Source organism: Peromyscus maniculatus, chromosome 7 (assembly GCF_049852395.1).
Source record: "Peromyscus maniculatus bairdii isolate BWxNUB_F1_BW_parent chromosome 7, HU_Pman_BW_mat_3.1, whole genome shotgun sequence".
In the NCBI taxonomy this organism is placed as follows: Eukaryota; Metazoa; Chordata; class Mammalia; order Rodentia; family Cricetidae; genus Peromyscus; species Peromyscus maniculatus.
Window position 1 is genome coordinate 51,933,724 of NC_134858.1, and position 26,293 is coordinate 51,960,016.

General features: G+C 42.5%; 1 protein-coding gene and 1 long non-coding RNA gene across 6 annotated transcripts in view; one reads left to right on the forward strand and one right to left on the reverse strand.

Moving 5' to 3' along the window:
• Positions 1-5,621, reverse strand: part of LOC121830843 (uncharacterized) — a 30,497-nt gene extending 24,876 nt beyond the window's left edge. For 4 of the 5 annotated variants that reach the window (XR_013052749.1, XR_013052747.1, XR_013052746.1 and 1 more), the window contains exon 1: positions 31-729. This is a non-coding gene — a long non-coding RNA (uncharacterized LOC121830843). Of the gene's footprint in view, positions 1-30; positions 730-5,395 lie in introns of those variants that run through there. The other variant, XR_013052748.1, reaches the window with a different exon arrangement.
• The window catches only part of Ireb2 (iron responsive element binding protein 2), a 46,822-nt gene continuing 26,097 nt past the window's right edge, over positions 5,569-26,293 (forward strand). Inside the window, exons 1-6 of the mRNA XM_006971573.4 lie at positions 5,569-5,701; positions 7,139-7,228; positions 21,092-21,257; positions 22,071-22,208; positions 23,791-24,009; positions 26,185-26,254. Of these exons, the coding sequence (XP_006971635.1) occupies positions 5,683-5,701; positions 7,139-7,228; positions 21,092-21,257; positions 22,071-22,208; positions 23,791-24,009; positions 26,185-26,254 (702 nt within the window). The 5' untranslated portion in view covers positions 5,569-5,682. The remainder of the gene's footprint in view (positions 5,702-7,138; positions 7,229-21,091; positions 21,258-22,070; positions 22,209-23,790; positions 24,010-26,184; positions 26,255-26,293) is intronic.

Genomic DNA, 26,293 nt, shown 5'->3' on the forward strand with positions numbered 1-26,293 from the left:
GAATGAAGGAGTTATAAATAAGGCACTTACCAAATACACTGACAGGGGCGTCAGGCAGGTGGGTCCCAGAAGAGCAGGGAAACTCCAAACCTTTGGAAGCTGGTAGTCTGCTGAGAATGTATTCCAGAGATTTCATCTGACAGTCAGAGGGACATTAGGTCAGAGTTAGAGGAGGTAATGGGTAGTTATTAAGGGACTAATACTAGCCCAGATAGACTCTGGATCTAAAGCATTCTAACTTTGTATCATCAGGACATTTGCCCCAGTCAATCGAATAGGCCTTGTAGACGCTTTCACCCAGATGTGGCTTTTTTCTGGGAACTTTAGTTTACTGTTTAACTGGTCTATTGGGACATTGGCTAGAGGAGTCTTTGGGACTCCTGAAGCCAGAGACTAGATCTGAAACTCTGTTACAGTACCAGGTAAGAATAGGGTTTGTAGCTGAGTGTGATTATAGCATGTGCCTATAGTCCCAGCACTCTGAAGGTTGAAGCAGGAGGATTGTTATGAGTTAGAGAGCAGCCTGGGTTACAGAATAAGACCTTGTCAACAACAGAAGAAAGGGAGGAGAGAGAGAGAGAGAGAGAGAGAGAGAGAGAGAGAGAGAGAGAGAGAGAGAAACAGACATAGGAAGGAAAAAAGACTTCTGTCCACAGTTAAGACCAAAGAAATCAGGCATACAGTGCCACTTTGAGATCTTTGGCAGCAGTTAACTCTGCAGCTCACACACACACACACACACACACACACACACACACACACACACACACACGAATGAGCCTGTATGATAATGAGTATTCAGAGACAAGTAATAACTGGGGGGCACTCACCAACCTAAGACAGAGCTCCTGTGTGGCCTGGGCAGGTGTCTCCATGACAGGTAAGGTGACCTACTGACGTCCCACTCAACCTAAGTCAGAAACTCATTTATTAGTAAAAAGGGGACCTGTAGGGCCCTGGCCCCCTTTTTGGGTAACTGTTGCCTTGCTTGCTGACCTTGACCTTGATATCCTCCCTGTGCTAATTCCCTGCCAGATTCCACCCTGCTTAAGGGAAGATCCTTATATGTATATCCTGCATAATGGGCATTAACAGTTTAGATGCAAGATTGTAAAACATTGGTAGCAAACTTCTGCCCTCCGGGATTCTCCCATTGTGCTGTAAGCCTGTATTTAAGACCTCCTCCCTCCTTCAATAAACGACATTCAGCATCAAATAAATAAATAAATAAATAAATAAATAAATAAATAAATAATAAATAAATAAATAAAAAGAAAGAAATCAGGCATAGTGACACATGTCTGTAATCCCAACACTAGGAGACAAAGGCAGAGGATCAGAAGTTCAAGATTTTCCTCAGCTACATAGCAGTTTGGAGGCTAGTTTGGGATACATGAAACCGTCTCAAAATACACATGCTCTCATGCGCGCGCGCGCGCGCGCGCGCGCACACACACACACACACACACACACACACACACACACACACACACACACTGATGCATGCTTAAAAAAAATACTCTAGGCCCAAGAGGACCTCAGACTTTGAGCTGGGAAGTCTGATTTTGTTAGACATGTGTAGAAACTCTGAAGGATTTTAAGCAAACCTTATCAGATTTGTCTCTAAGGGTGGAGTTGGGAGAGTGTTTGGAGCAATGGTGGATGAAGAAGTCGAGAATGAAACAGGGAGACTTGTTAGAAAATTAGTAAGCTGAATTATATAAAATCACCACTTTTAGGTTACAGTGGCCAAAGGTTATGGATGTGTGTGTGTGTGTGTGTGTGTGTGTGTGTGTGTGATTGTGCATGTGTGTGAAAGTCCAAGTGCCACAGCATGTGTGCAGAGGTCAGAGGACAAGTTTGGGGAGTTGGTTCTCTCCTTCCATCCTTCCGTGGATTCTGGGGATCAAACACAGGCCACCAGGCTTGCATGGCCAGTGTGTTTATCCACCAGGGCGTGCAACGAGCCTGGAGTGGTCAATTTGATATGGCTCAACATAATGCCAGGTAAGAAATGACCAGAACCTGAACTACATACAGTACTGATGGATGAGGGCAAGCAACATTTGGGAATTCCACTTTGACGCCGCTGTATCTTTGATAAAAGGGACAAACATCAGGTCCATATCAGAAAGTGGAAACACAATTGTAGGCCACAGGAAATCATTCCTGAACCTAGACATTTTACTTCTGTTTAGACTGAGGAATTTCGCAGCATGAGGCCTGATAGATCCATTTGGATGTGATCATAGCCACGTTCAGAGCTAAGCTGGCATTAACCCCAGGTCTCTTGACTATATTGTTCCTGCTATACCCCAGCCAATCAAAGAAGGCATTGGTAGAAGTTTCCTGGGGCTTCTGTGCCACAAAGTGGGTGGCAAAAACAACAGAAGTTCCCACAGTTCTGGAGGCTAGTAGCCTGGATGGAGGTTGGCCGGGCTGGCTCCCTGGGAAGGCTGCAGGAAGGATTTAGTCAGGCCTGCCCTGGCTTGTAGACTGATCACCTGTCTCATGCTCGTGTCTCACTCTGGACCACGGTTTCTTCACAGGGCAAAGTTCCCGCTGTGCCTACATGCTTGCTTTCTCCTCCCCTTCTGCTCCTCCTCCCCTTCTGCTCCTCCTCCCCTTCTGCTCCTCCTCCCCTTCTGCTCCTCCTCCCCTTCTGCTCCTCCTCCCCTTCTGCTCCTCCTCCTCTTCTCCCCCTCTTGTGTTGATTTTGAGACAGGGATTGATACTAGGCCAGTCTGGTCTTGAACTCAAAATCCTCCTCCCCTGCCTCCACTTTTGAGTACAGGTATTACAATTGACATGGATCATTTCATTGTGTTATGATAAATCCTGTTCCAGTAGGTTCTTAATCAATCAAACCTGCCACAACCTGAGGGGTTAGGATGGATTAGGGTGGGGCAATGAAATCCATAAGGGTGGGGTTTGCTGCTCTTCTTCTTACAGAGCCCCATGTATTCCAGGTCTGTGGCAGCAGATGGTCCTGAATTTTTTTTTTTTTAAAGATTTATATTATTTGAGCCAGGTGGTGATGGCACACACCTTTAATCCCAGCACTCGGAGGCAGAGCCAGGCAGATCACTGTGAATTCGAGGCCAGCCTGGGCTACAGAGTGTGTTCCAGGAAAGGTGCAAAGCTCCACAGAGAAACCCTGTCTTGAAAGAACCAAAAAAAAAAAAAAAAAGGATTATTTTCATCTGTGTGTTAATACATATGGCTCAAAGTCACTTTTAACATCACGTAGCATACCTTTACGGGAGTGTTCTGCACTTTTCACTCATGCTCCTTGGGTAGGCATTGCAACTGCTTCAAATTTTATTATAAGCAGTAATCTAGCGCTTTTTCTACAATCCATCTTCAGATACACAGAGAGTCACCAGTGACATTGCTGAAACACACTTAGTAGGTGTCGTTCCAGTGGCCTAAGTGCTGGTGCCAGTTTACATCTTTTGCCATTAAAAACCTTAAAGACTGTAAATAAATAAAGCATGATATTTTTGCTAACTTGATTGCATAAACGTGTGTGAACTTTGTAACGATAACGTCATGATGCAATGTCAAAAGGTTGGACTCACCTAAGAAACCTTATCAGGAAGAAAAAAACTGGGCAAGCAACCTCCAACTAATGAACATTTTGCAAAAGAACTGACTAGTGTACTTTGAAAAATACCAACAGCTCCAAGGAAAATAAACACCTAAGAAGCTGTTCTAAGTTACAGATTAGATAGGATTGGATTTTGAGGTGAAAAGAAGTACATAGAAAAGCAGTATTAGTTGGGCATGGTGGCACATGTCTGTAATCCCGGTACGTGGGAGGTTGAGGCAAACTGCCATGAGTTTGAAGCTAGCTTGGGCTATATGGTGAATACCAGATCAGCTTGTGCTACATAGCAAGATTGTATTTCAAAACAAACAAATAAACAAAATAAAAATAAGACAATTGAAACAATTGGCAAAATTTGAGTATTGGCTGCAAACTGTGTCAGTGTTTGAGTATAGAATATTAATAAGGCTTAATTATTCAAATACATAAAATGTAAGTATACATATTACTGTATCAATGCTAAATTTCTTGAATTTAATTGTTGTAGTGTGATTATATAAGAAAGAGACTGTCTTGGGCCTGGAGAGATGGGTCAGCAGTTAAGAGCACTTTCTGCTCTTATAGAAGACCTCAGTTCAATCCCCAGGACCACAACAAACACTGTTTTAAAAGCCCAGACTAAATAATAAAAACCATGAGGTTTGAGAGATGGGTTGGCAGTTAAGAGCACTTGCCTCACGGCTGTCTACAACTCCTGTTCCAGATGACCCGACACTATCTTCTGGCCTCCTTGGGCATAACATGTAGAATATAGATACACACATAAATAAATCTTTTTGTTGTTGTTGTTGTTTTTTTTTTTTTCAAGACAGGGTTTCTCTGTGTAGTTTTGGTGCCTGTCCTGGATCTCGCTCTGTAGACCAGGCTGGCCTCAAACCGAGTGCTGGGATTAAAGGCGTGCGCCACTGCTGCCCGACCTATAAATAAATCTTAAAAAAGAAAAACCTGGTTTAGTCGCGAAGAATGCGTAAGGGTTAGCCCGACAGTGCACAGAGTGTTCCAAGAAAAAAAGAAACTGAGATATTCTAGAGGTAGTACGCAATTGCGCCTGAAGTTCAGCATGTCAGGGTGTAAACTATTTGGTATGAGACACCAGATCATGAACTTTTTAGTTGAACATGAGCTCTTGCTTCCCTCTGAATGGATTTCAAACCTCAAGTCAGTTGCTTGGTATCTGAGTTCGGTTACCATGCCCTTCCGAGTTTGTTTCAGTATCATGGAAATGGTCAGAACAGTCATGCCCCAGAGACTTTTTGAGAAGGTTGTCACAGTTGTCTGGACCGGGGTGGTAACGAGGGAAGTAATTAGAAAGCAGATAGATCAAGTGGACGTCTAATGGAAGAGGGAGGAGTCGAGGACAGCGTTCTGGGGGGTGCTCGGGCAGTGCCATTTACTGGTACCGGCAGCACAAAAGGACTCACTGGCTTGGGGGGTGGTGATTGTTTTGGAGGGGTTTTGTACACGAGGTGCTTGTGGTAACAAGTATTTGGATATTCTCCTTTCAGTTTAGGAGACAGGTTAGTTGATTGCCTATGTGTCCCATCAGCCTGGCCATCTTCTCTGGAGAACATCACGGCTTAACACAAGGGGTGGGGGACGGGTTCTCCTTAAGCTGTTTCTCCTAAGAGTTCCAATCTTGACCCTTTCCCCCAAAAGACACCCTGAAGACGTCGCTGGACCTCAAAAACCTCATCGGACACTTGGGGCGACCGCCAAGTAACGGACCCTACCGCTCCCCGCAGCTGAACCCACTGCCTGCCCAGGCTCCGCCCCCGCACCGCTCACCCCCGCTTCGGAGAGCGGCGGAGACTGCGCAGGGACCCGCCCACGGCCTGGCTCCGCCCTTCTCTTTCTTTGTTTCACCCGGCCCTAAGATCTCGCGAGAGCTAGCCGGCAAACCCCGCGTGCGCGGACCCCGGGCCAGCTCTGCGACTCTCGCGGTGTTTGCGCGAGACTGCTTCCTTCCTCCTTCCCCTGCCAGTCCGCTTGCCTTCCTCCCTGTCTTCCCGGCCCGGCCTCCCCCTCCTTCCCCCGCCGGCCCCCTCCCCGCAGGGATAATATGGTCTCCGGCGATGGACTCCCCAAGTGCAGGTCAGTTCCCGGCCACGGCAGCGCTGGCGGCTGGAGGCGTGCGCTGCCATCCGCCGTGGCCCTTGCTTTGCTTTTCTTACGGTCACCCGGGGCGGGGGGGGGGGGGGCTCCCCAGGTCCACGGGGCTTGGTCGCTCCCCGTTCGGGGCCGAGGCCGCGAAAGCCAGGCCTCCCCGCCCGCGTCTCGCTCATGAGCGGGGCGGTAAATCCGCCGCTGGCCGGGGTCCGCTGCTTGACGTCGGCAGCCTCCGGGTCCCCGGGAGTAACACCTGGGGCCGGGACAAGCCCACGTCGTCCTCTACCCGCCCCCTCCCCCTTTGTGAGCGTGGAGGTGGGGAGACCTGGGTCCCCGCGTTTGGGTTTCACGCTGCTGGGTTGTTCATTGCACTCAGCAGCCTGGAGTCCCCTCGCTTTCTTTGCTTCTGGACGTGGAGTGAGGGGCTGTCGAGGCTGAACGTTAGTCAACCGCTTCCCAGATTATTTATTGCGGCGCCGAGTCTCCTCCCCCATCCACCTCCCTCCACAAAAGAAGAACACTATCCATTCCAAGTGGATTGTGCTTATCTTGTCTCCTTTTGGGAGAAGATATTAGCAGTGTTTAGGGGTCCCGCCCATCCACGTAATGAGTCTGCACAATGAATCTTTTCAACCCCAAGGTTGCCTCACCCTTCCCCACGACACTGAGAGTGGGGGCATATTCAATTAGTGCATAACCATAAGGACATATCTCCTAGGAGAATGTAATGTACCAATTTATCTAGATATTTTGATGGTCACTTTTTTTAAAAATATTGTTTAGCGTTTTAACTATCGTTGGATTGTTAATTGTCTTTTGATCCTTTTGAAAATCTGACAATGGTTTTCTCAAAGCATTCTCTCTGTACTTAAGCAGTACTTCAGGGCATGTTTTCTGAATGCTTATACATCATTTAAACTATCTATTGTCTCCTCCCAGACATTTAACATATTTTTTTAAGATTGAAAAGCCACTAAGTGAGCATGGTGGCTCATGCCTGTAATTCCAGCATTCAGGAGACAGAAAGGATGACTGCCTCTAGTTGGAGGCACTCATGGATTGCCCAGTGAGCTTAAGTCCAGCCTGGGCTACAGTAGCATACCCTGTCTCTCAGTGGACAAACTAGTAAATTATCTTATCAGTTTTATACTTGACAAGAGTCACGATTTAGAATTATACAACTCAGTGTGGTGGAGACGAGCCTTGTGTGTATGTGGTCAGCACCACACCACCACCATCCCCTGCAGCCATAGTTAAAGTCCCTTGTACCTCATGCCTGCCTTACCGGGTAATGCAACTATAACTACATTTCCATCACTGTGCAGAGTTCTCCTGAGCAAAATTTTGGGTGTTTTCTCTTTGAATAAGATACCTGCTAACTGTATTTGATGAAAAGTTTGCTCTTTCCCCCCCTTCTTTCAGGATACACCTTTGAGTACCTTATTGAAACATTAAGTGACAATTCACATAAGAAGTTCTTCAATGTACCTAAACTTGGAGGCACCAAGTATGGTAATGTTGCTTTACATTTTTCTTGGGCTTTAGTCTTTAGTAATTATAATGCATGGGTCAAGCAGAGCTGAAGACGTTTTAAATTTATTCCCACCATGTGGTAACAGGTACACCTACCCATATTTCTTATTGACAAAACTTCTCTTTGGACTTCTAGTTGAGGAAAATGGAAACCTATACCTTAATTTCTCCTTTAAAACTTTTAGTTAATTAAATGGGCTCCCCCAGCCCCCAAATAAGCTAATCTATTTTAAAAGAAAACATAACAATATTCTGTAGTGACTTAATGTGTATGTTAACTTTTTCAAGTGGCCAGTGCTTCAGGTTTTTCTTTGGTTGGTTGGTTGGTTGTATTTTCCGAGACAGGGTTTCCCTGTAGAACTTGGCTGTTTTGGAACTTACTTTGTAGACAGGCTGACCTGGAACTCAGAGATCCACCTGCCTCTGCCTCAAGTGCTGAGCACAAAAGCGTGTGCCACCATCACCTAGAGCCTCTCATTATTCTTTACACCATCTTTAAATAGGGTTATCAGCTAGTCCACTGGTTTGAATTGTTCTCTACTAAACGTGGTTCTCTGACTCTTTGGTAAACTTGCACATTCCTAATCAGGGTCAAACCTTTCATCAGGTTCTCAGAAGAATGAACGTGGTTAACCTCTTGGCCATTGGATGGATGGAGTCTTGACTTTGATTTTTAGTTGTGTTTTGTTTTGAAACAGAGTCTCATAAGTGGCCCAAGTTAGCCTTAAACTGTCATTCCTGTCTTGGCCTCCCAAGTGCTGGAATTGAAAGAATGCTCTACCAAGCCCAGCTTTTGACTTAGTTGAAAGTTGAGTAACCTTTCAACCAGACCAAAGACCTGTTAGGAAGAATGGTTGCTGGTGAACTTTTTTGTTAAAGCTTTATGTAAAAATACATGACCAGCCTTACAGTTTGGAGAGAGATTTTCTTTAATCCTGTTTAGTCCTCCTTTATAAGTAATGTAGGGTTTTTATGAATATAAATAGTCTAGATTTTCATGTACAGTGTTTCTAGGTGCATTGTGAGACAAGTCAGTTATTTTTTAGTATCTTAGAAGATCCCCATCTTAGAATTAGATTTCTCTTCAAAAATAGCTAACCCCCAGAATGAGAGCAATAGCCTTTATACCTTCTGTTGCAGTAATTTGTAGAGAGAGAGGCTGGTTATTTTCTTGTACTTCATGTCTTTCATTTAGTTTATCCCTTAACTGATGATTTTGCATTGGTTTTAGAAAATTGTTTGCTAAGAAAGGGAGAGGGGTCTTTGGCCCTGGAGTGATAGCTCAGTGGGTCAAGTGTTTGCCACCTAAGCCTGAGGACGTGAGTTCAGATCCCCAGAACCCACACAAGGAAGCTCAGCATTGTCATGTGTGTCTGTAGTTCCAGCTCTGGGGAGGCAGACAGGCAGGTCCTTGGGGCTCACTTGCCTAGCCAGTCTAGCCAAAATGGCAAGCTCTAGGTGAGAGAACCTATCTCTCTCCGAAAATAAGTTGGAAAGCAATAGTGAAAGACACCCAGCATTGTTGTATACACATGCCCAGACAGGCGTATATCACCCCTACATTCATCATACATACATACACAATAGGGTTTTTTGGTTTTGTTTTTCAAGACAGGGTTTCTCTGTAGCTTTAGAGCTTGTCCTGGATTGTTTTGTTGTTTTTCAAGACAGGGTAGCTTTGGAGCCTGTCCTGGAACTGCTCTGTAGACCAGGCTAGCCTTGAACTCACAGAGATCCACCTGCCTCTACCTCCCAAGTGCTGGGATTAAAGGCGTGTGTGTGCCACCACCACCGGGCACAATAGGTTTTCTTTATAAACTCTTTTCTCCAAAATACCTGATTCTGTCTGTCTAATTACTTTTCTGTTGCTCTAATAAGACACCATGACCAAGGCAACTTACAGAAAAAAAAATGTATTTGGGGCTTACAGTTTCAGCAACAGTTTAGTCTTCATAACCATCATGGCAGGGAGCATGGCAGCAGGCAGTCAAGCAGGCACAGTGTTGGTACAGTAGCTGAGAAGCTCACACATCTTGTCACAACCCCAACTCAGAAAGAGCACTGGGACTGGTTCTGGTCTCTTGAAACTGGGAAGCCTGCCCCCGCTGACATACCGCCCAACAAAGCCACAGCTCCTAATTCTTCCCCACAGTTCACTGACTGGGGACCAAGTACTAAAAAGTACAGAAGCCTATGGGGGCCATTCTCACCTAAGCCACCACACTGGCCTCAAAGGATTTTGGGTTTTGTTGTGTTTTGTTTTTGAGATAGAATCTTAGCCCAGTATATTCTGGAACTCACTGTGTAGCCCAGGCTGGCCTCAAAATTCTGATTCTCCTGCTTCCATCTCCCAAGTACTGAGATTACAGGTATGTGTTACTGCTCATGGTTTAGGTAGTGCTGGGGTCAAGTCCAGGGCCTCTTGCACACCAAGCAAGCACTTTACCAACTATACAAAAGTTTTTTTTCAAACCCATTTTGAGCAATTTATAAAAGAGCATTTATAGGGATAGTTTTTTGTACTTGAGAATAAATAATCTCTGGATAATTTTTGGAAATGTGCCCACTTGAAGATGACCTATAAACACAAAATCAGTAGGGAATCAAAAGCAATTGTAATGAAAAGGGATGATTAATAATATAGAAATTAATTTATCTGATGGGAGATAAACTGTTATGGGCATCTATATGTACTATTTTTTCAGAATTACCAGAGTTATATTTATTACAATCGTAATAAATAAAACACCTTCAAAAACAGTTTTAAGATTTCTTGATAAAGAAAAAAGCTAGAACTGGTTGAGAATGAACGATAGTAGGCAGCCTATACCATCTGTTTCACCAGCCTAATGCCCTTTTTAGTCCTTAGACCGGGGTAGCACAAATGTATTTATTTTCCTGTCCTTGTCTCTGGGGTCTCTCTACATTGGCTGTAGCTGTCCTGTAACTCACTCTGTAGACCACGGACGGCAGCCTCAGTCACAGAGACGAGCTGCCTCTGGCCATTTTATCTTTTGCTCCTCATTTTTATTCAGGGTATGGAAGTGGACACTCCTGAGATGTTGACTACATTTTGATCTGACACAATTTCCCTCCTGGAAAACTGCTTTTTTAAAGTTCTGAATTGCCTCTTTGGTACATTTTAGTATACTGACTAGAAACTTAAGATATTTTGGTGACTGTCTTCTCTGAATTTAAGAATATACGTATTCCCAAGGCAGAATAAAGGGCATGTGGAGGGCAGTCAACCTCAGAATTAGTGAGCAGCATTATAGAAGCATGAATGAAATTGTTAGTAATGGGGAAGACAGTGAAGAGACTGGCTAGGGTGGAGTTTACACTCATTATCTTTTCTTTTTTCCTTCCTGACTACTTACTTTCTTAAACATAGTAAACAGAAATATAGCCAGCACTATGTTCATACCCTACCTTGTAGCCTGGCATGGTGGCACATGTCTGTCAATTAAGTGTCAAGAGATCATGGGTTCAAGGCCAACCTGTACTACATAGTTAGTCTGTCTTCAAAATACCAAGGGTGAGGCTGTAGCTCTGGTAGGGCATGCACAAAGCCCTGATTGGATATCGAGCACTAGGAAAAAACAAAACAGAAACCAACTCCTACATTGCAATCTCTGAAAGAAAATCTGTATTTAACTTTTTTGTTTGTTTGTTTGTTTTTGTTTTTCGAGACAGGGTTTCTCTTTGTAGCTTTGCACCTTTCCTGGAACTCACTCTGTAGTCCAGGCTGGCCTCAAACTCAGAGATCGGCCTGCCTCTGACTCCTGAGTGCTGGGATTAAAGGCGTGCGCCACCACCGCCCGGCTATATTTAACATTTTAGGAGAGTCTTTGTGATTTATAAGATTGCAAACATGATAAGGCCTCATGGATAAAATAGAAAGTCACAGTTTTATGTACATATATAAAACATGAATATTTTTACAATGAAAATACAATGTGTATTGTTTTGTGAGCTTTTCTTCACCTGATATATTATGCATATTTTTCCATGTCATTCAATACAAGTATTCCTGCTATCTGAGTCTGCTTGGTTTCTGAGTCAGGGAGCATGAGTTTCCAGTAGAAAGGGCTATCTGTACTTTGCTACAGCTTTTAATGGCTACACAGTCAAGTTGTTACTAGCTTTTCCCTATGTGGTTACTCTATTCCCCCTTCCCTTGTGATACAACTCAGGGCTTTAATATATGCTAGGCTAATGTGATAGCACTGGTCTACATCCCTGGCTTCTAACACACACACACACACACACACACACACACACACACACACACACACACACACTCACACTCACTCACTCATTCACTCACTCACACACATTTTTATTTCAAGCTGTTGCTACAAAGTATTGTTAGGTTGAAAGTGTGCTGTCCTTTCCACCTCCATCACACATTTCTATTTTTACGTTCTTAGTTTATGCTGTCCCGTTATCTATCATGAGCTATAAAGAACAAATACTTTTGTAGAAAATACAATACAGTTTCCAGACAGGCAAACATAGTGGAGGAAAAATACAGTCTTTCCAAAACCAGGCAGAGGCTCTTTACTGTTTGAAGGCTGCCTGATCTCGTTATTTCTGTTTGTTTTTTCCTGTCTACCTGAGTCTTCTGTCTGTAAAACTCACTGTACTCACTTTGAATAATTTCCAGTATGATCACCTGACTGGTTTTGTGCGTTGTGAATGGCTTGCCATTCAGCTAAGATGATATCTCTGGGTGATTTTTTTCACTTATTGCTTTAACTGAACTTGTTGGTTTTCCTTTGCTGATCCAGTTACCCTGCTAAAGGGTAAGTATGTATTCTCTGATCTTGTATCTTCCTTGGACTCTGGAAAGGCCTGCGGGTTGGGTAAGCAGTGAATTAGTTTACTTATAGAATGTACACGTTGTACATACATTTCTATGTAGATACCAAGTACAATTACACATTTAACCTGGTGCATTATGTTCAAGAGTTTGACTTTAGCTTCGCTTTTTATTTTCTGTTTCTGATTAGACTCTTTGATGATAAGAAAGTGACACTAGCTCAGCCAAAGTAGAATTTATTGTGATGGTATACAACTCCCAGGCCAATTAAATCTGGCTGGCTGTCAAGAAAATAAGCAGTGGGCCACTACTGGTGGCATTCTTGGTTTTTTCTCCTGGGTTCTTCATGTTTCTATCCCTTCTACTCAAATCACTTGATTGAAGACAAGCCTTCTGTGTGTGCTCACTTCATACATAGCCCTAAATCCCAAATAAGAAATCTCAACCTTTAGCTTAGGTTTTTGTTGTTTTTCCTTCCTAGGATGGATCTCGCTCAGTCCAGTATGGCCTTGAACTCTTTATTTAGCTGAAGATGACTTTGAACTTCTGATCCTCCTGCCTCCACTTCTGAGTGCTAGGAATATAGGCATGCTGTTTATGTGGCACTGGAGATCAAGCCTAAGATGTATGCATGCCAGGCAATCATTCTGTCAGCTACAACTGAGCCATATCCTCAACCCTGTGTTGCCCAGTCTTGTAACAGCCATTCAGCCTTGTCCTGGGAGCCTGGGTTTGTCTTTCATCAACTTCCTTTCCTCTATGATAGTAGACTTTCAGAACTAGATCTGAAGTTATTGCTCACAATATTTATGGTTCCTGAGTTTATTTCAAAAGAGTGGTAAATTAGCATACTTTCTCAGCTTAAATTACCAATATCTTTAAAAGTTTCTAGATTCATAAAATTGTAGAAATTCCCACTGAGAAGCAGTCTGTCTCTTAAATACCCTGTTTCATTCATCTCACTTACATTTATTGAGTACTCACGTATTTCCGGCAAATGATAGCCAAGATAGCATCTCTGTGCTAAGGAAAGCACAGTTTTCCATGGAACATACATGGAAATTATGTGGAGAGGGTACACTGAGGGCTTTAGTTAATAGTCTGGGTCTAGTCAAGAGGTACAAAGCATGACCAGAGAAGGTTTAGTTTTTAAAAAATTATTGACTGTGTAACTGTAATTTTAAGAAACCAGAAAACTGTATGGTGATCTAGGGTTAAGAGAAAATGCCCAATGTGGAAGAGGCTCAGAATTCTTAAGAAAAGATGTGGTTCTGTATGTTTGATTGCCAAGAAGTTTGCTGGTTTGTGCTAGCTGATGCAGGTCTGGAGGTGCTATCCCAGTGGTTCTTAACCTGTGGGCCAAGACCCCTTTGGGAGTCAAATGATTTGCAGGGGTCACGATTGTAAGACGATCGGAAAACACAGATATTTACATTACATTTCATGACATAGCAAAATTACAATTATGAAGTAGCAAAGAATAATTTTATGGTGTGGGTCACCACAACCTGAGGAATTTGAGGGTTCCAGCATTAGAATGGTTGAGAGCCATTTTGTTAGACTATAGTCCACCCTCTGAAGTGTATAACCAAGCAGGCAGTAGTTAGTGATGTGACTGCTTTAGGAGGGCAGGTGCTGGTAGAGGCAAGAGCCCTTTCAGAGCTCATGGGCCACTTAGGGGGTTGGAGAACAATGGGACTTAACGAGGAACATCTCCAGGCAGCCTCCAGGTGGAATCTAGTCTCGAGCATAGAAACGAGCTTTCTTGATAAGGATGCCTTAGCCCAGGTGCTGGCACAATGTTGAGGCTCTTGAGTGGCACTGAGAGGCACCAGTTCCCATGTTGAGAAGGCCATGGTGAAATTGACAGCTGTGTTTGTGGTTGTTTTAATAGTTGTGTAATACACTTGGAAGATCTTTGTCTAGTCACTGTTCTACTGCTATGTGGAGACACCACGACCAAGGCAACTCTTACAAAAGAAAGCATTTAACTGTGGGCTGGCTTACAGTTTCAGAGGTTTAGCCCATTATCTTCACGGTGGGGAGCATGGCAGCATGCAGGCAGACATATTGCTGGAGAAGTAGCTGTGAGTTCTATATCCAGATCCATAAGCAGAGACCGACAGACACTGGGCCTGGCATGGGCTTTTGAAATCCTAAATCCCACTCTCGGTGATTTCCTTCAAGGCTAAACCTCCTAATTCTTCTCATTCTTTCAAATAGTGCCACTCCCTATTGACTAAGTCTTCAAATACATGAACCTATGGGGGTCATTCTTGTTCAAACCACCACAATCTGCATAACTCATTACAACCTTAACCATTTCAAAGATGAATAAATGCAATGACCAGACAGAGTAACACTAGACAAGTAACAGTTATGTTTATTTTGTTTTTACTATGTAGCTCTGGCTGTCCTGAAACTCATGGTGTAGACTAGGCTGGCCTTGAACTCACAGAGATCCACCTGCTTCTGCCTCCCAAGTGCTGGAACTAAAGGCATATGCCATTATGTCTGGCATTTACTTTGCTTTTGAGAAGTGTCCACTAAATGCCCACAATTGAAGAGCCATGGCTTATGAGCTGTTCTTCAAGTGAAAACTTCTTGAAAAGAAGTGGCTAATTTTTTAACTTGAGACTTTTTTTTCCCCGTTTTTTTGAAGCAGGGTTTTTCTGTGTAGCTTTGCACCTTTTCTGGAACTCACTCTGTACCCCAGGTTGGCCTCGAACTCACAGAGATCCGCCTGGCTCTGCCTCCCAAGTGCTGGGATTAAAGGCATGTGCCACCACTGCCCGGCTTCTTACAGCTTTTTCATCCACCCTAGTCATTGTACTTTGATGTTCAGCAGAAAAGCTGTATATGTACTTTGTCACACAGAACTAAAAAGATTTTAGCAGCATGAGCTGTTAAGGAGGACAGGCAAAAGATTGACAATTTATTTGTAATGGGAGTTTGGACTGAATGGTGATAGTAGACAAAAAGATGTGTCAGGAACATTGTTTCAAAGCCAGGTGTGGTGGTGCACACCTTTGATCCCAGAAGGCAGAGGCAGGTGGATCTCTCTGAGTTTGAGGTCAGTGGTCTACAAAGTCAGTTCCTGGACAGCCAGGGCTGTTACACAGAGAAACCCTGTCTTAAGAAACCAAGAAGAAAAGAAAAGTACAATGCTTTTTAAAAACTCCTTGTACTGAGAATTGAACTTAAGACCTTGAGCATGCTAGGCAAGCACTCACTGAACTCTTACCTTCAACCCTTCATTTTTATTTTGAGATAGGGTCTCAATAAGTTGACCACACTGGCCTTGAACTTAACTCTAGCCCAGGCAAGCCTTGAACTTCTGATCTTGCCTTGGTCTCCTAAATAGCTGAGTTTACAGACCTGTGCCCAAGCCCAGCTGTGATGCTTGTGTTGACATAGATGTCTGAATGGATGATAGTGACAGGAAGTAAAAACAGAGTTATGAATCATAATGTAAATATTTTTGGAAATGTAGGTTTGCCAAACGGGTCTCAACCTTCATGTTGAAAACAAAGGGAGTTTAGTGCCCTTTGGCACATCATTTGCAAGGCATAGAAATAGGGAGAAAATTGCAGAGAGCTGTTGGGTGAGTCTGTAGAAAGAGTTGTTTCAAAGAGGAACTTGTTAACTGTTGACTTGCTGAGAGGCTATTAGAACTCTTAACTAGGTGTGGTGGGTATGATGTCAGAGACAGATGAGTATTAGGGAATATACGGAGAGAGAGAGAATCCTCATTCACTGGTGGGAATGTAAGAGGATACCACCACTTTAGAAGATAGTTGGGCTGTTTCTTTTTTTTTTTTTTTTTTTTTTTTTTGGTTTTTCGAGACAGGGTTTCTCTGTGTAGCTTTGCGCCTTTCCTGGAGCTCACTTGGTAGCCCAGGCTGGCCTCGAACTCACAGAGATCCGTCTGCCTCTGCCTCCCAAGTGCTGGGATTAAAGGCGTGCGCCACCACGCCCGGCTCAGTTGGGCTGTTTCTTAAAAGTTACAGTCTGGCCGGGTGGTGGCACACGCCTTTAATCCCAGCACTCGGGAGGCAGAGCCAGGTGGATCTCTGTGAGTTCGAGGCCAACCTGGGCTACCAAGTGAGCACCAGGAAAGGCGCAAAGCTACACAGAGAAACCCTGTCTCTAAAAACCAAAAAAAAAATGTTAGTCTGGGAATGTTGCTCAGTGGTAGCATGTTTGCCTAGCACATACAAGTCCCAGGTTTCAACCGTTCCCTTTTTTTTTAAATTTTCTTTTAATTAACTTATTTTTTTTTTATTTTATTTGCATTGATGTTTTGCCTTCATAAATGTCTGTGTGAGGGTGTCAGATCTTGGAGTTACAGACAGTTGTTAGCTGCCATGTGGGTGCTGGGAATTGAACCCAGATCCTCTGGAAGAGCAGTCAGTGCTCTTAACCACTGAGCCATCTCTCCAGCCCCTCAACACTTCTTATTAGCACCAGTGAATGAATGAACAAATGATTATTATATGACCTAGCTATTGTATTACACAATATTCTTTTTTTTAAAGATTTATGTGTATTTATGTTTTTATTATTTTATGTATATGGGTATTTTTCTGCATGTATGTCTGTACACCATGTGTGTGCCTGGTGCCTGTGAAGACCAGAGGAGGGTGTTGGATCCCCTGGAGTTATAGTCACAAGTGGTTGTGAGCCACAGTCTGTGAGTCCTAGGAATTGAACTCGGTTACTCTGTAAGCCAGTACTTTTAACTGCTAAGCCCCTGTACATAGTACTCTTATGTATGTGCCCAAGAAAAATCAAGGCAGGTAATCTTAGGAAGCATTTGTTCATATGAGCTAAAAATTGTACAACCCTAAATATCCTCCATTTGGTAAACTGAAGCACAATTTGGTGCGTAATGGAGTGCCATTTAGTAAAAGAAATTAACTATAGATACATAGTATAGTAGGAGTGAACCATAAAAGCTTGTTCAATGGGGGGAAAAAGCCAGACACAAAAAATGTTATTGTGTTACTATTGTGTAGAAAAGATGAAGAATAGATTTCCTGATAGGGAATCCTGGAATTGGAGATTAAAGTGTGAAGATTAACAGTAAATGAGCATGGAGAAAATGTTGAGCTTATGAAAATGTTCTAAAATGTACTCATGATGCTAATTGCAAAACCTGTCATACTTAACTAAAACAATTTTAAGTTGCTCACTTGGAAAGGTTAAAATATAAGATATGCAAAATATGTCTCAATTTAATTATTTTGTTTAAAAAACAGTTCTTGAATTAGGGGAGATATACAGACTAACTGAAAATGCAGAAAACCTAAGTATTGTGTGACTTTTCTTGGGGAAATTTGAACAAATGCCTCTTCACTCCAGACAGGGCACTGGTACTAGACCAAAGAGACTACTCCGGTCATATTTGGTGAACCAGGGAGGTTATTTGAGTTACTTCTGGGGACACCAGCTGCTCATAATGCTGACATACTGAAGAGTCTCCTCCCTCCAGCAGTTGTTTACTGCTTATAGGAAGGCCTGTGACTCTTGTAGTTGAGTTCCCTTCCCGAGTCTTCTCAGCCTCCTTCCTCTTCAATATGAAGGATACAGCACATAACACCTCATCCCCTGCTGCTCTTGGATTTCTTCTACACCCTCTGTAGCACTATTCCCTGAGCCTTGGATGGAAGTGGAGGATGTAATAAGGACGTCTCCTTTTCTCCCATTTCTAGCTTAGCATTGGGCCATTATACTCTAGGAATAGTGTCTTACTCTTGGAGTGTGACGGGTCGAGTCCCTACAGTAACTACCACCCACTGCACAAGTTGAAAGGACTCCTGCAGCCGACAGCAGTAGTCAGTGCAGGAGTAAATACAAATGTCTAGAAGGCAGTTTGACGTCTCTTTCACAAAGCAGTAGCAGCAGCCTCCCACCAGGGCATATGGCCTCCACAGCCCCAGGTCTTCACCCCGGCTCACAAACCAAACACAGACCCTCTCTTCTGGAGTGGGCTTTAAGTCAGATCAGAAGTCAGTGACAGTCAGTGCCACTGTTTAATAGTGACGTGTTGGTTGTACAGTAGTTACTCAAGCAGGTATGTCAGTGACAGTTTCCACAGCAGCCTGTGGTGTCAGAGGCAGGGAAGGAACATTTGTTTCGGTTCCAGCTTTATTTCTTCCTTCATGTCCTGCAGTTAAGGCCCAACAAGGACTTACCGTCTATTTCTGGCCTGTAACAAACAGCCGTGGTTATAGTTTTGTGACTTAGGCCTGTCTGACTGGCAGCTTATAGGGAGGTAACCTGCCCATGGCATTTTTTTTTTCTTTCCTTTTCAAGACAGGGTTTCTCTGTGTAGCTTTGGTGCCTGTCCTGGAACTCACTCTGTAGACCAGGCTGGCTTGGAACTCACAGAGATCTGCCTGGCTCTGCCTCCAAGTGCTGGGATTAAAGGCGTGCGCCGCCGCCGCCCGGCTATTACTCTACTTCTTTGCTTTGTGATATTCGGATTCCAGCCACATCCATGTCCCACAGCTTCACAAGCCAGGCTGTGAGGAATTCTTTCATTTGCTTAAAAAGTCTTCCTTAATCACTGAAACATCTCTCCGGCTTCTAAAAGTCTGTCTTAATTCAAGCAATTCAGAGGCTAAGTATTCCCTGATTACCATAGTTTCTTCTACAGTGGCCATCATTAAGGCCATTGTCTGCACATTGAATCATGGATTTTCCTTCCTCAGCATTGAAAGTCAGACCTGAGGGCTGACTTCTATTAATTTCTGTCTCATTCTCTCCTTCCTCACTGACAGAGTGATTCTTCACATGGGTTCCGGGTTTTGGGATCCCAGAAAGAGTTCTTTTTAGCACAGATCTTAATTGTATTATAATTTCCTTGTGCTACGTACTTGTCAGCTATAAGAAATGGCACGCCAACACTTCCATCTCATGCTCCATTTTTTCCCATTTTCCTGTCAAATCTGGCTAATGTGGAGAATAATATCTATATGTCTTTTTTCTACAAAAATTCCTCCTGTTAATGGTCAAGTTCTTTCATGGCAGATAGTTGAACTTGAGGTGCTAAGGCCTATAACTCCTGTGACAATCTGCTTATGATCCCATCTCAATATGAGCTATTTTCAGGGACTGAATTGTGTTTAGTAGTTTGGTCAGCCCTTTAAGGGTGTCCCTGTACTTTTTCAGATCACATTTATCAAGGAGGCATACTCTCCCACACCATGTAGAGAAAGCCAGACATCTTGGAATTTTCTCCAAGTGTGCCTCTGGCTCAGCCTGCTTAGCTTTGGTTTCATGCCTCATCATGCATAGTAGAACATGCAAATGTCAGTACATATAGAGAAAGAAAGAGCCATATTGAAATTGCAGATTCAGTTTAGAATGCCAGAAATGTCAGTTTCTGTTGCATTCCTTATCACTCAGGGGCCATGCAGCAGTTCCTTACCAACTCATCTTTGGTTCTGTCAGTCCCAGGGCCCATTCTGACACCAATAGAATGTGTGATTTTTTTTTTTTCCTGAGGATACATGAAAAACATGTCTGTTTGCCCAGACAGGGCAACCGACAGACCCAGCTTGGTGAGAGTCTTCATAAGTTCCCTAGTTGTTTTAGCTCCCATTTTTCTTCAAGGAGGCAGTGTTTGTATCTGAAGATAATATAACATCAGGATTGGTGTTTTTGATAGGATTAAAGAAAAAAGAGGTCTGGGAAGGTATTTTTCCTGGAAGTAATGATTGTCTTTTTTAGTTTTCTACGTCCTTACCGACGTAAGGTCTCCAAATGTCTGCCTATGCTCCCGATGGGATAATCAAGTAATCTGCTCTTCTCCCCACGCCCCTTTTCTCAGCAGCACCACATCTAGACATCATCTTCCCCCCAGTTAGTGATACTGTTTGCACTGTTTCTATCAGCCGTTGTCCTGAGTCCCTTTACCACCCCTCCTGTGTTGGAGACTATTTCCTAGATTTCATGGTTTTCTAATTTTTGTTTATATTTGTTTCATGGAGCCTGTCTTCCACAAGCTACTTAAGAAAAGAAGATAACTCAGAAATAGAATGAATTTATTGATTGTTTACCTGTTTATAAATTTCAGGGCTGAAAATAATTTTGACTTGGAATTTTGAAGTATTGCTACGTAGTTGTCCAGCTTCTGCCATGCCCACTCAGAAGCCCCAGGTGGTCCTGATTGCTAATGTGTTTCAGGTGCTTGGTCTGCTTAGCTCATGACCAGACATTCGTGCGCATGTCATACTTCTGTTGGCTCTTGTGGATTATAAACATTGTAATTAAAAAAAATCTATCCATGTATTTATTTTATGTGTGTGGTGGCAGTTTGAATGAGAAATGTCTCCCATAGTCTCAGGTATTTGGACATTTGGTTCTCAGTTTTATCACTGTTTAGGAAGGTGACTCAGTCTTGCTGGAGTCACTGGAGTGTGTCAGTGGAGTAGACTTTTGAGAGTATGTAGCCTCACTCTTCTTCCCATTCACTCTGTCTGCTTGGTGCCTGCATTGAAGGCGTAATTGGTGTTCTAATTTTTTTCTATTGCTGCAACAAATTCCATGCCTGAGAGTATCTTAGGGAGGAAAGGGTTATTTCATCTATGCTTCTAGGTCACAGCCCATATTTGAGGGAAGACAGAGTGGGAACCCAAGCAGGAGCTTGAAGCACAAACCATGGAGGGAAGCTGCTTTCTGGCCTGCACTCTGGCTCACTTTCTTCTCCAAGCCAAGACTGCCTACCTGCCCACAGTGGTCTAGGCCCTCCTACATCAATGGATAATCCAGACAGTCCCCTGCATGTATACCTCCAGGCTAATTTGATCTAGGCAATTTCTCAATTGATTACTCCAGGCTATGTCAAGTTCACAGTTAGGTCTAACTAGGACAACAAGGGTGTCTTCATTATTGTATTTAGTTGATACTCCATCCTTTTCAATATTTATACTGGAGATTTTGCTGTTGTAATTTTTGCAATGTGTAGATATGTCTGTTCTCTTGGTTATAGTAATATTTTTGTCTTGAATCAGATATTCTGCCTTATTCAATACGGGTCCTGTTGGAAGCTGCTGTACGAAATTGTGATGGCTTTTTAATTAAAAAGGAAGATGTTATGAACATTTTGGACTGGAAAACCAAACAAAGCAATGTTGAAGTGCCCTTTTTCCCTGCCCGTGTTGTTCTTCAAGATTTTACGTGAGTGACAGCCTCATTTTTATATTACTTGTATTACAAGTACAGTTGTCTCTAACTTGATGGCCTCGCTCCCACATGTGGAATCCGTGAAGGCTACATATATGGAGCAATGAATGATATAACTTAAGAATTTTAAGCCATCTCAGAATAAAATAGAGATTCTTTACAGTAGCCGGGAAGATCCTGTTCTGTTTATGGAATATATATTGGAAGTGTGAATATTGAATGAAATGTTGGAGAACATCCCCCTCGTCCACTCACATAAGCCTAGTTTATGTGCCACTGATGTGCAGTATTTCCAATATGTTGCTGCTTAATGCATATGTTACTGTTCTGTAATCATCAGTGTGTTATGTTTGCCTTGTATCTTTGGTATGAAGAATAGTGAAGTCATTTGGTACATGTTTGTTTTATGTGTGTGTGTGTGTGTGTGTGTGTGTGTGTGTGTGTGTGTGTGTGTAAGTGTAATATGTGCAGATGGATGACTGTATAATGGTAAAGGCAATTATGAACAGCTTTGAGATAATGCGAGGGCTGTGGAGGAAGGGCCTAGAGGACAGAGGTACACAGCCAATTCTGGTTTTCCCTTATACGTCAGAGTCATCTCTTCTGTTTTTGGCAGTTCTACTCCTGAGCACTGAAGTTCACAGATACTATTAGTGTTAATTCTCATTAAACCAGGAAGTACATCTAACTTTAGATCATAAGTACATTATCAAAAATAAACACAAACTAAAAAGATCATTTTTAAAAGTCAAAAGAAATGAGTATTAAGCAATTAGACCTGTAATTTGATTGTTCTTTATTTTTTAGCGGAATACCGGCAATGGTGGATTTTGCTGCTATGAGGGAGGCAGTGAAAAGTCTTGGAGGTGATCCTAAGAAAGTCCACCCTGCCTGTCCAACAGATCTCACAGTTGACCATTCTTTACAGATCGACTTCAGTAAATGGTACTGCAGTACAGACATGTGGAGACTAGTCACTAGTTAACTGCACGTGGGTAGTGGGGAGGTAGAGGATTAGCGGCTCTGGCACAGTAAAGCCTGCTGTGATCAGGACTGACTAGTACATTAAAGTAAAAAAAAAAAAAAAAAAAAAAGTGGGACTCACATTAGTGCAATTTTTGTACTTATTCTGAGTTTAAAGCTATTTTCATATTTGTATGCTTCTGTTACCATGTTTGAACTTGCTTTTTGGAATGGATATCTAAATTAAGTTTTGTCTCTTATTTTGTTTTTGAGTCAGGATCTTGCTCTCTAACTCTGATGGGCCTTGAATCCTCTTTATAAGCCAGGCTGGCCTCAGACTCCTGCCTCTTCCTCTCCCAGGCGATAGGTCACAGGCATGCTCCTCAGCCATTCTCGGTTCCATGTTGATTTTAGTGTACTTACCTTAGAGAGGCTGAAGGTTTGCCTGTAACTGGTGACTGAAAATCCTGAGTCCACTGAAGGTGGTTTCCTTCCATTGAAGTAAGCGTCGTGGATTTCTAAGGCAGCTTTGACCAAGAGAAGAAAGACTAGAGACGCTTTCTGGTCTCTGCCTTCAGTCTTCCTTTACATTCCTTAGAGTAGTGGAACAATACTAAAATTCACTCGTAACTCATGAGAGTCTCAATACCATGTATTGAAACTGTGTTCTTGAAGTTGTTATATTGTATTTCCTCAAAGTTACTCATATTGGTATAGAACATAAAAAAATGAGTATGCCAGATGTGGCTTTAATCACAGCACTCATGAGGCAGAGACAAGTGGATCTCTGAGTTCAAGGCCAACCTGGTCTACATAGGGAGTTCCAGGACAGTCAAAGCTACATGTCAAATTAGAAGAAATTTCTGTGTGCTCCTCCTCTCCTTCCCTTATCTAGGGCAGTAGGAGGTGTGTGGTTATATGAGGTATTTGGGAGCATATTTTTCCTTCATGAATTTGGGGTGGTTGAGAAACTTGAGACAGTACCTTACTATGTAGCCAAGGTTAACTTTGAACTCCTGTCAATCCCCTTACCTCAGATTACAGGTGTGCCACTATCCTACCTTAGGTTTTCTCTTATAACCTGAAGTACTCTTGTTAACATCACGGTAAATGTGAGCCTGTCTAGTTAGGGTTGATACTGTGACCACAGCAACTCTTGTAAGTAAAACATTTAGTTGGGGGTGGGTTGCTTACAGTCCATTTGCATCATGGCGGGGAGCATGGCGGCATGTGGGCAGATATGGTGCTGGAATAGTAGCTGAGAGTACTACATCTTGCGGGCACCGGAAGTCGACTTAGACACTGGGTGTATAAGCATAGAAAACCTCAAAGCCCACCCCCACAGCGACACAGCTTCCTCCAACAAGGCCACACCCACTCCAACAAAGCCGCATCTCCTAATAGTGCCACTCCCTGTGAGCTTATAGGGGCCAATTGCATTCAAACTACCACACAGCCTTTGGACACCATTCACTTGCAGATAGTGTTGCTGATGTGAATTTTTTTTAAGCTAAAGTTTCTTTCACTTGTAAATTACTATTTTGTTTCCTTTTTGAAATAATAGTGCAATACAGAACGCACCAAATCCTGGAGGTGGTGACCTGCAGAAAGCAGGAAAGCTCTCCCCACTTAAAGTGCAGCCTAAGAAGCTTCCATGCCGAGGCCAGACTACCTGCCGAGGATCGTGTGATTCTGGAGAACTAAGCCGAAACTCAGGAACATTTTCTTCACAGATTGAGAATACGCCCATCCTATGTCCTTTTCATTTGCAACCAGTGCCTGAGTATGACATTGTTTCTGTTAATTCTTCACTTAAGAAAATCATATCTCTCACGTCTGATTCCTGTTGCATTGCCTTCACAACTCACGTTCTAATTTGCTTTCTATAGCCAGGCTGGCCTCCAATTCTAGGCTCCTTCCTGCCCCAGCCTTCCAGGTGTTGTCATTAAAAATGTGCACCACCATTCTTACCTGCTATAAAGTTGCTCTTTGTCAGTCAGTTATTAACTTTAAAAGAAAATTAGTAGACATGGCTGGCAAGATGATGGTTTAATGGTTAAGAACACTTGTTGCTCTTGCAGAGGACTGGGATTTAATTCCCAGAACACAGCGGTTCACATCCATTTGTGACTTCCAGTTCCAGGGCATCAGATACCTCTTCTGACCTCTGTGGGCTCCTCAGGTGTGTCGTGCACAGACATATATTCACCCACATACACATAAAAGTAAAATTAAAACAAATACTTTGCTTTAAGAAGTATTAAAACATTTACAGTTTTAGGAAGCTAAAAAAAGTATTCACACATACGCATGATAAATGCCAAATGATGCATTAATTTTGTCTTGTCTTTGAATTGGATCTTTCAAGTTCTGTCTAATTCTAAAATCTTGGGTTCATAGTTTTACAAAGCTTTAGGTTATAGTGATCTCCTGTATCCTTCCTAAGGATTAGATGTACTCTGATTCCTTTGCTGTATGGTTCCAATAATTTTATGTAATAACTCCTTGTTCTTAATACCCATTTTCCCTGATTGTTCAAGTGTGTTGACTTGAAAGAGTAACACCTTTTATACACAAAGTAACATTCTGACAACACTTACTGATTCAAAATGACTGATATAAGAAAATCTTTTATTTATTTTATTTAGTATGTAATGTATATACTTGCATGAGTTTAAATGTTCCACGTTCATTCAGGAGCACTTGGAAGCTAGAAGAGGGCATCAGATTGCTTACAACTGTAGTTACAGGTGGTTGTGAGATACCGTGTAGGTGCTGGGAACAGAACCTGGGTCCTCTGCAAGAGCAGTAAGCTGTCTTAAATGTGGAGCCAACCATCCTCACAAATTACTGATTTTTAAAAGTTGTCTCTGTATAACTGCAGAAAAATGTTTACTGTGATATTATTTCTACAGATGTAACTCAGTATAACATTTAAACTCAAATTTGATTCTAAATTTCAGAATATTACATTGTAGTTTCTGCTTGTATGAAAATAGTGAATTTTACTTTGTATAACTGCATCAATAAAGTATTAATTGTAAATTTGAAGAAGAAAGGATATGTGAGGTGGTTGAGAGTTTACCATTTGGCCCTTGAAGTCCGTCTAATTTGAAATCATGTTATGATCTAACATACAAAAGACATTTTGTAGCGCCCAGTGCTGTGGAAAGGAAAATAACAGGAGTGACTTAAACTTGCTGTTCCTAAGACTGGGTGAGACCTATGCAGTGTGCTGTGACTGCAGAGTTCACTTGGCTGGAATTATGAAAATAAGCCTTGGTTTTTAAAAAGTTCACAAGGAATTCTTTTTAGAGCCCAGATTTCATACAAAAAAAAAGTTTACTTATATTGATACCCTAGTAAAGTCACTAGCTGCTACTTGAAGTAAACAACTTAGGTAGTTTAAGATATTTTTTTAAATGCCCATTAGATTTTTAAAATTAGTTTGCTAAAAGTGGTGTTGTTTACTATCTAGAGGTGAGTTGTTTTACTTTAAATAATTCATGTAATCTACTTAAACATAAACAGCTGTTTTAAGTGAGTTGAATAAAAGACTTGTGAAGAGATCTTTTTTGACTATAAGGCAGTGTTCATATGTCAGTAGTGTTAATTTCCATCTGCCTGTTATGACCAGCATAAGAGCCAAGGGGATGAGAAGGCATGCTTTAACTCCCCGAGCCCCTGCCCTGCTGCCTTCAGCACAGCTTGGTTCACTTTCATCCACAGCAGCCGAGCAGTTGGGAGCACTGGTGGGGGAGCTGCCTGTTGTACGTGAAGTCATAGTTAGGTAGCTGTCCTGTGTGCTGTGTGAGGCAGAAAGAGCTGCTTATGGGAAAAATAAATCCTGAAAATTCTTATGGGGATTTTTTTAAATGTGTAGGAATGAAAACTTAGACATAAGGCAGATGATTGTTTACTAATATATGTATTTAATACCAGCTTTTCATCCTTTTAGACCTGAGACAGTGTTAAAAAATCAAGAAGTAGAATTCGGCAGAAATCGAGAGAGGCTTCAGTTTTTTAAGGTATAAATGATTTGGAGAATTCTTGATTAGCATTTATAA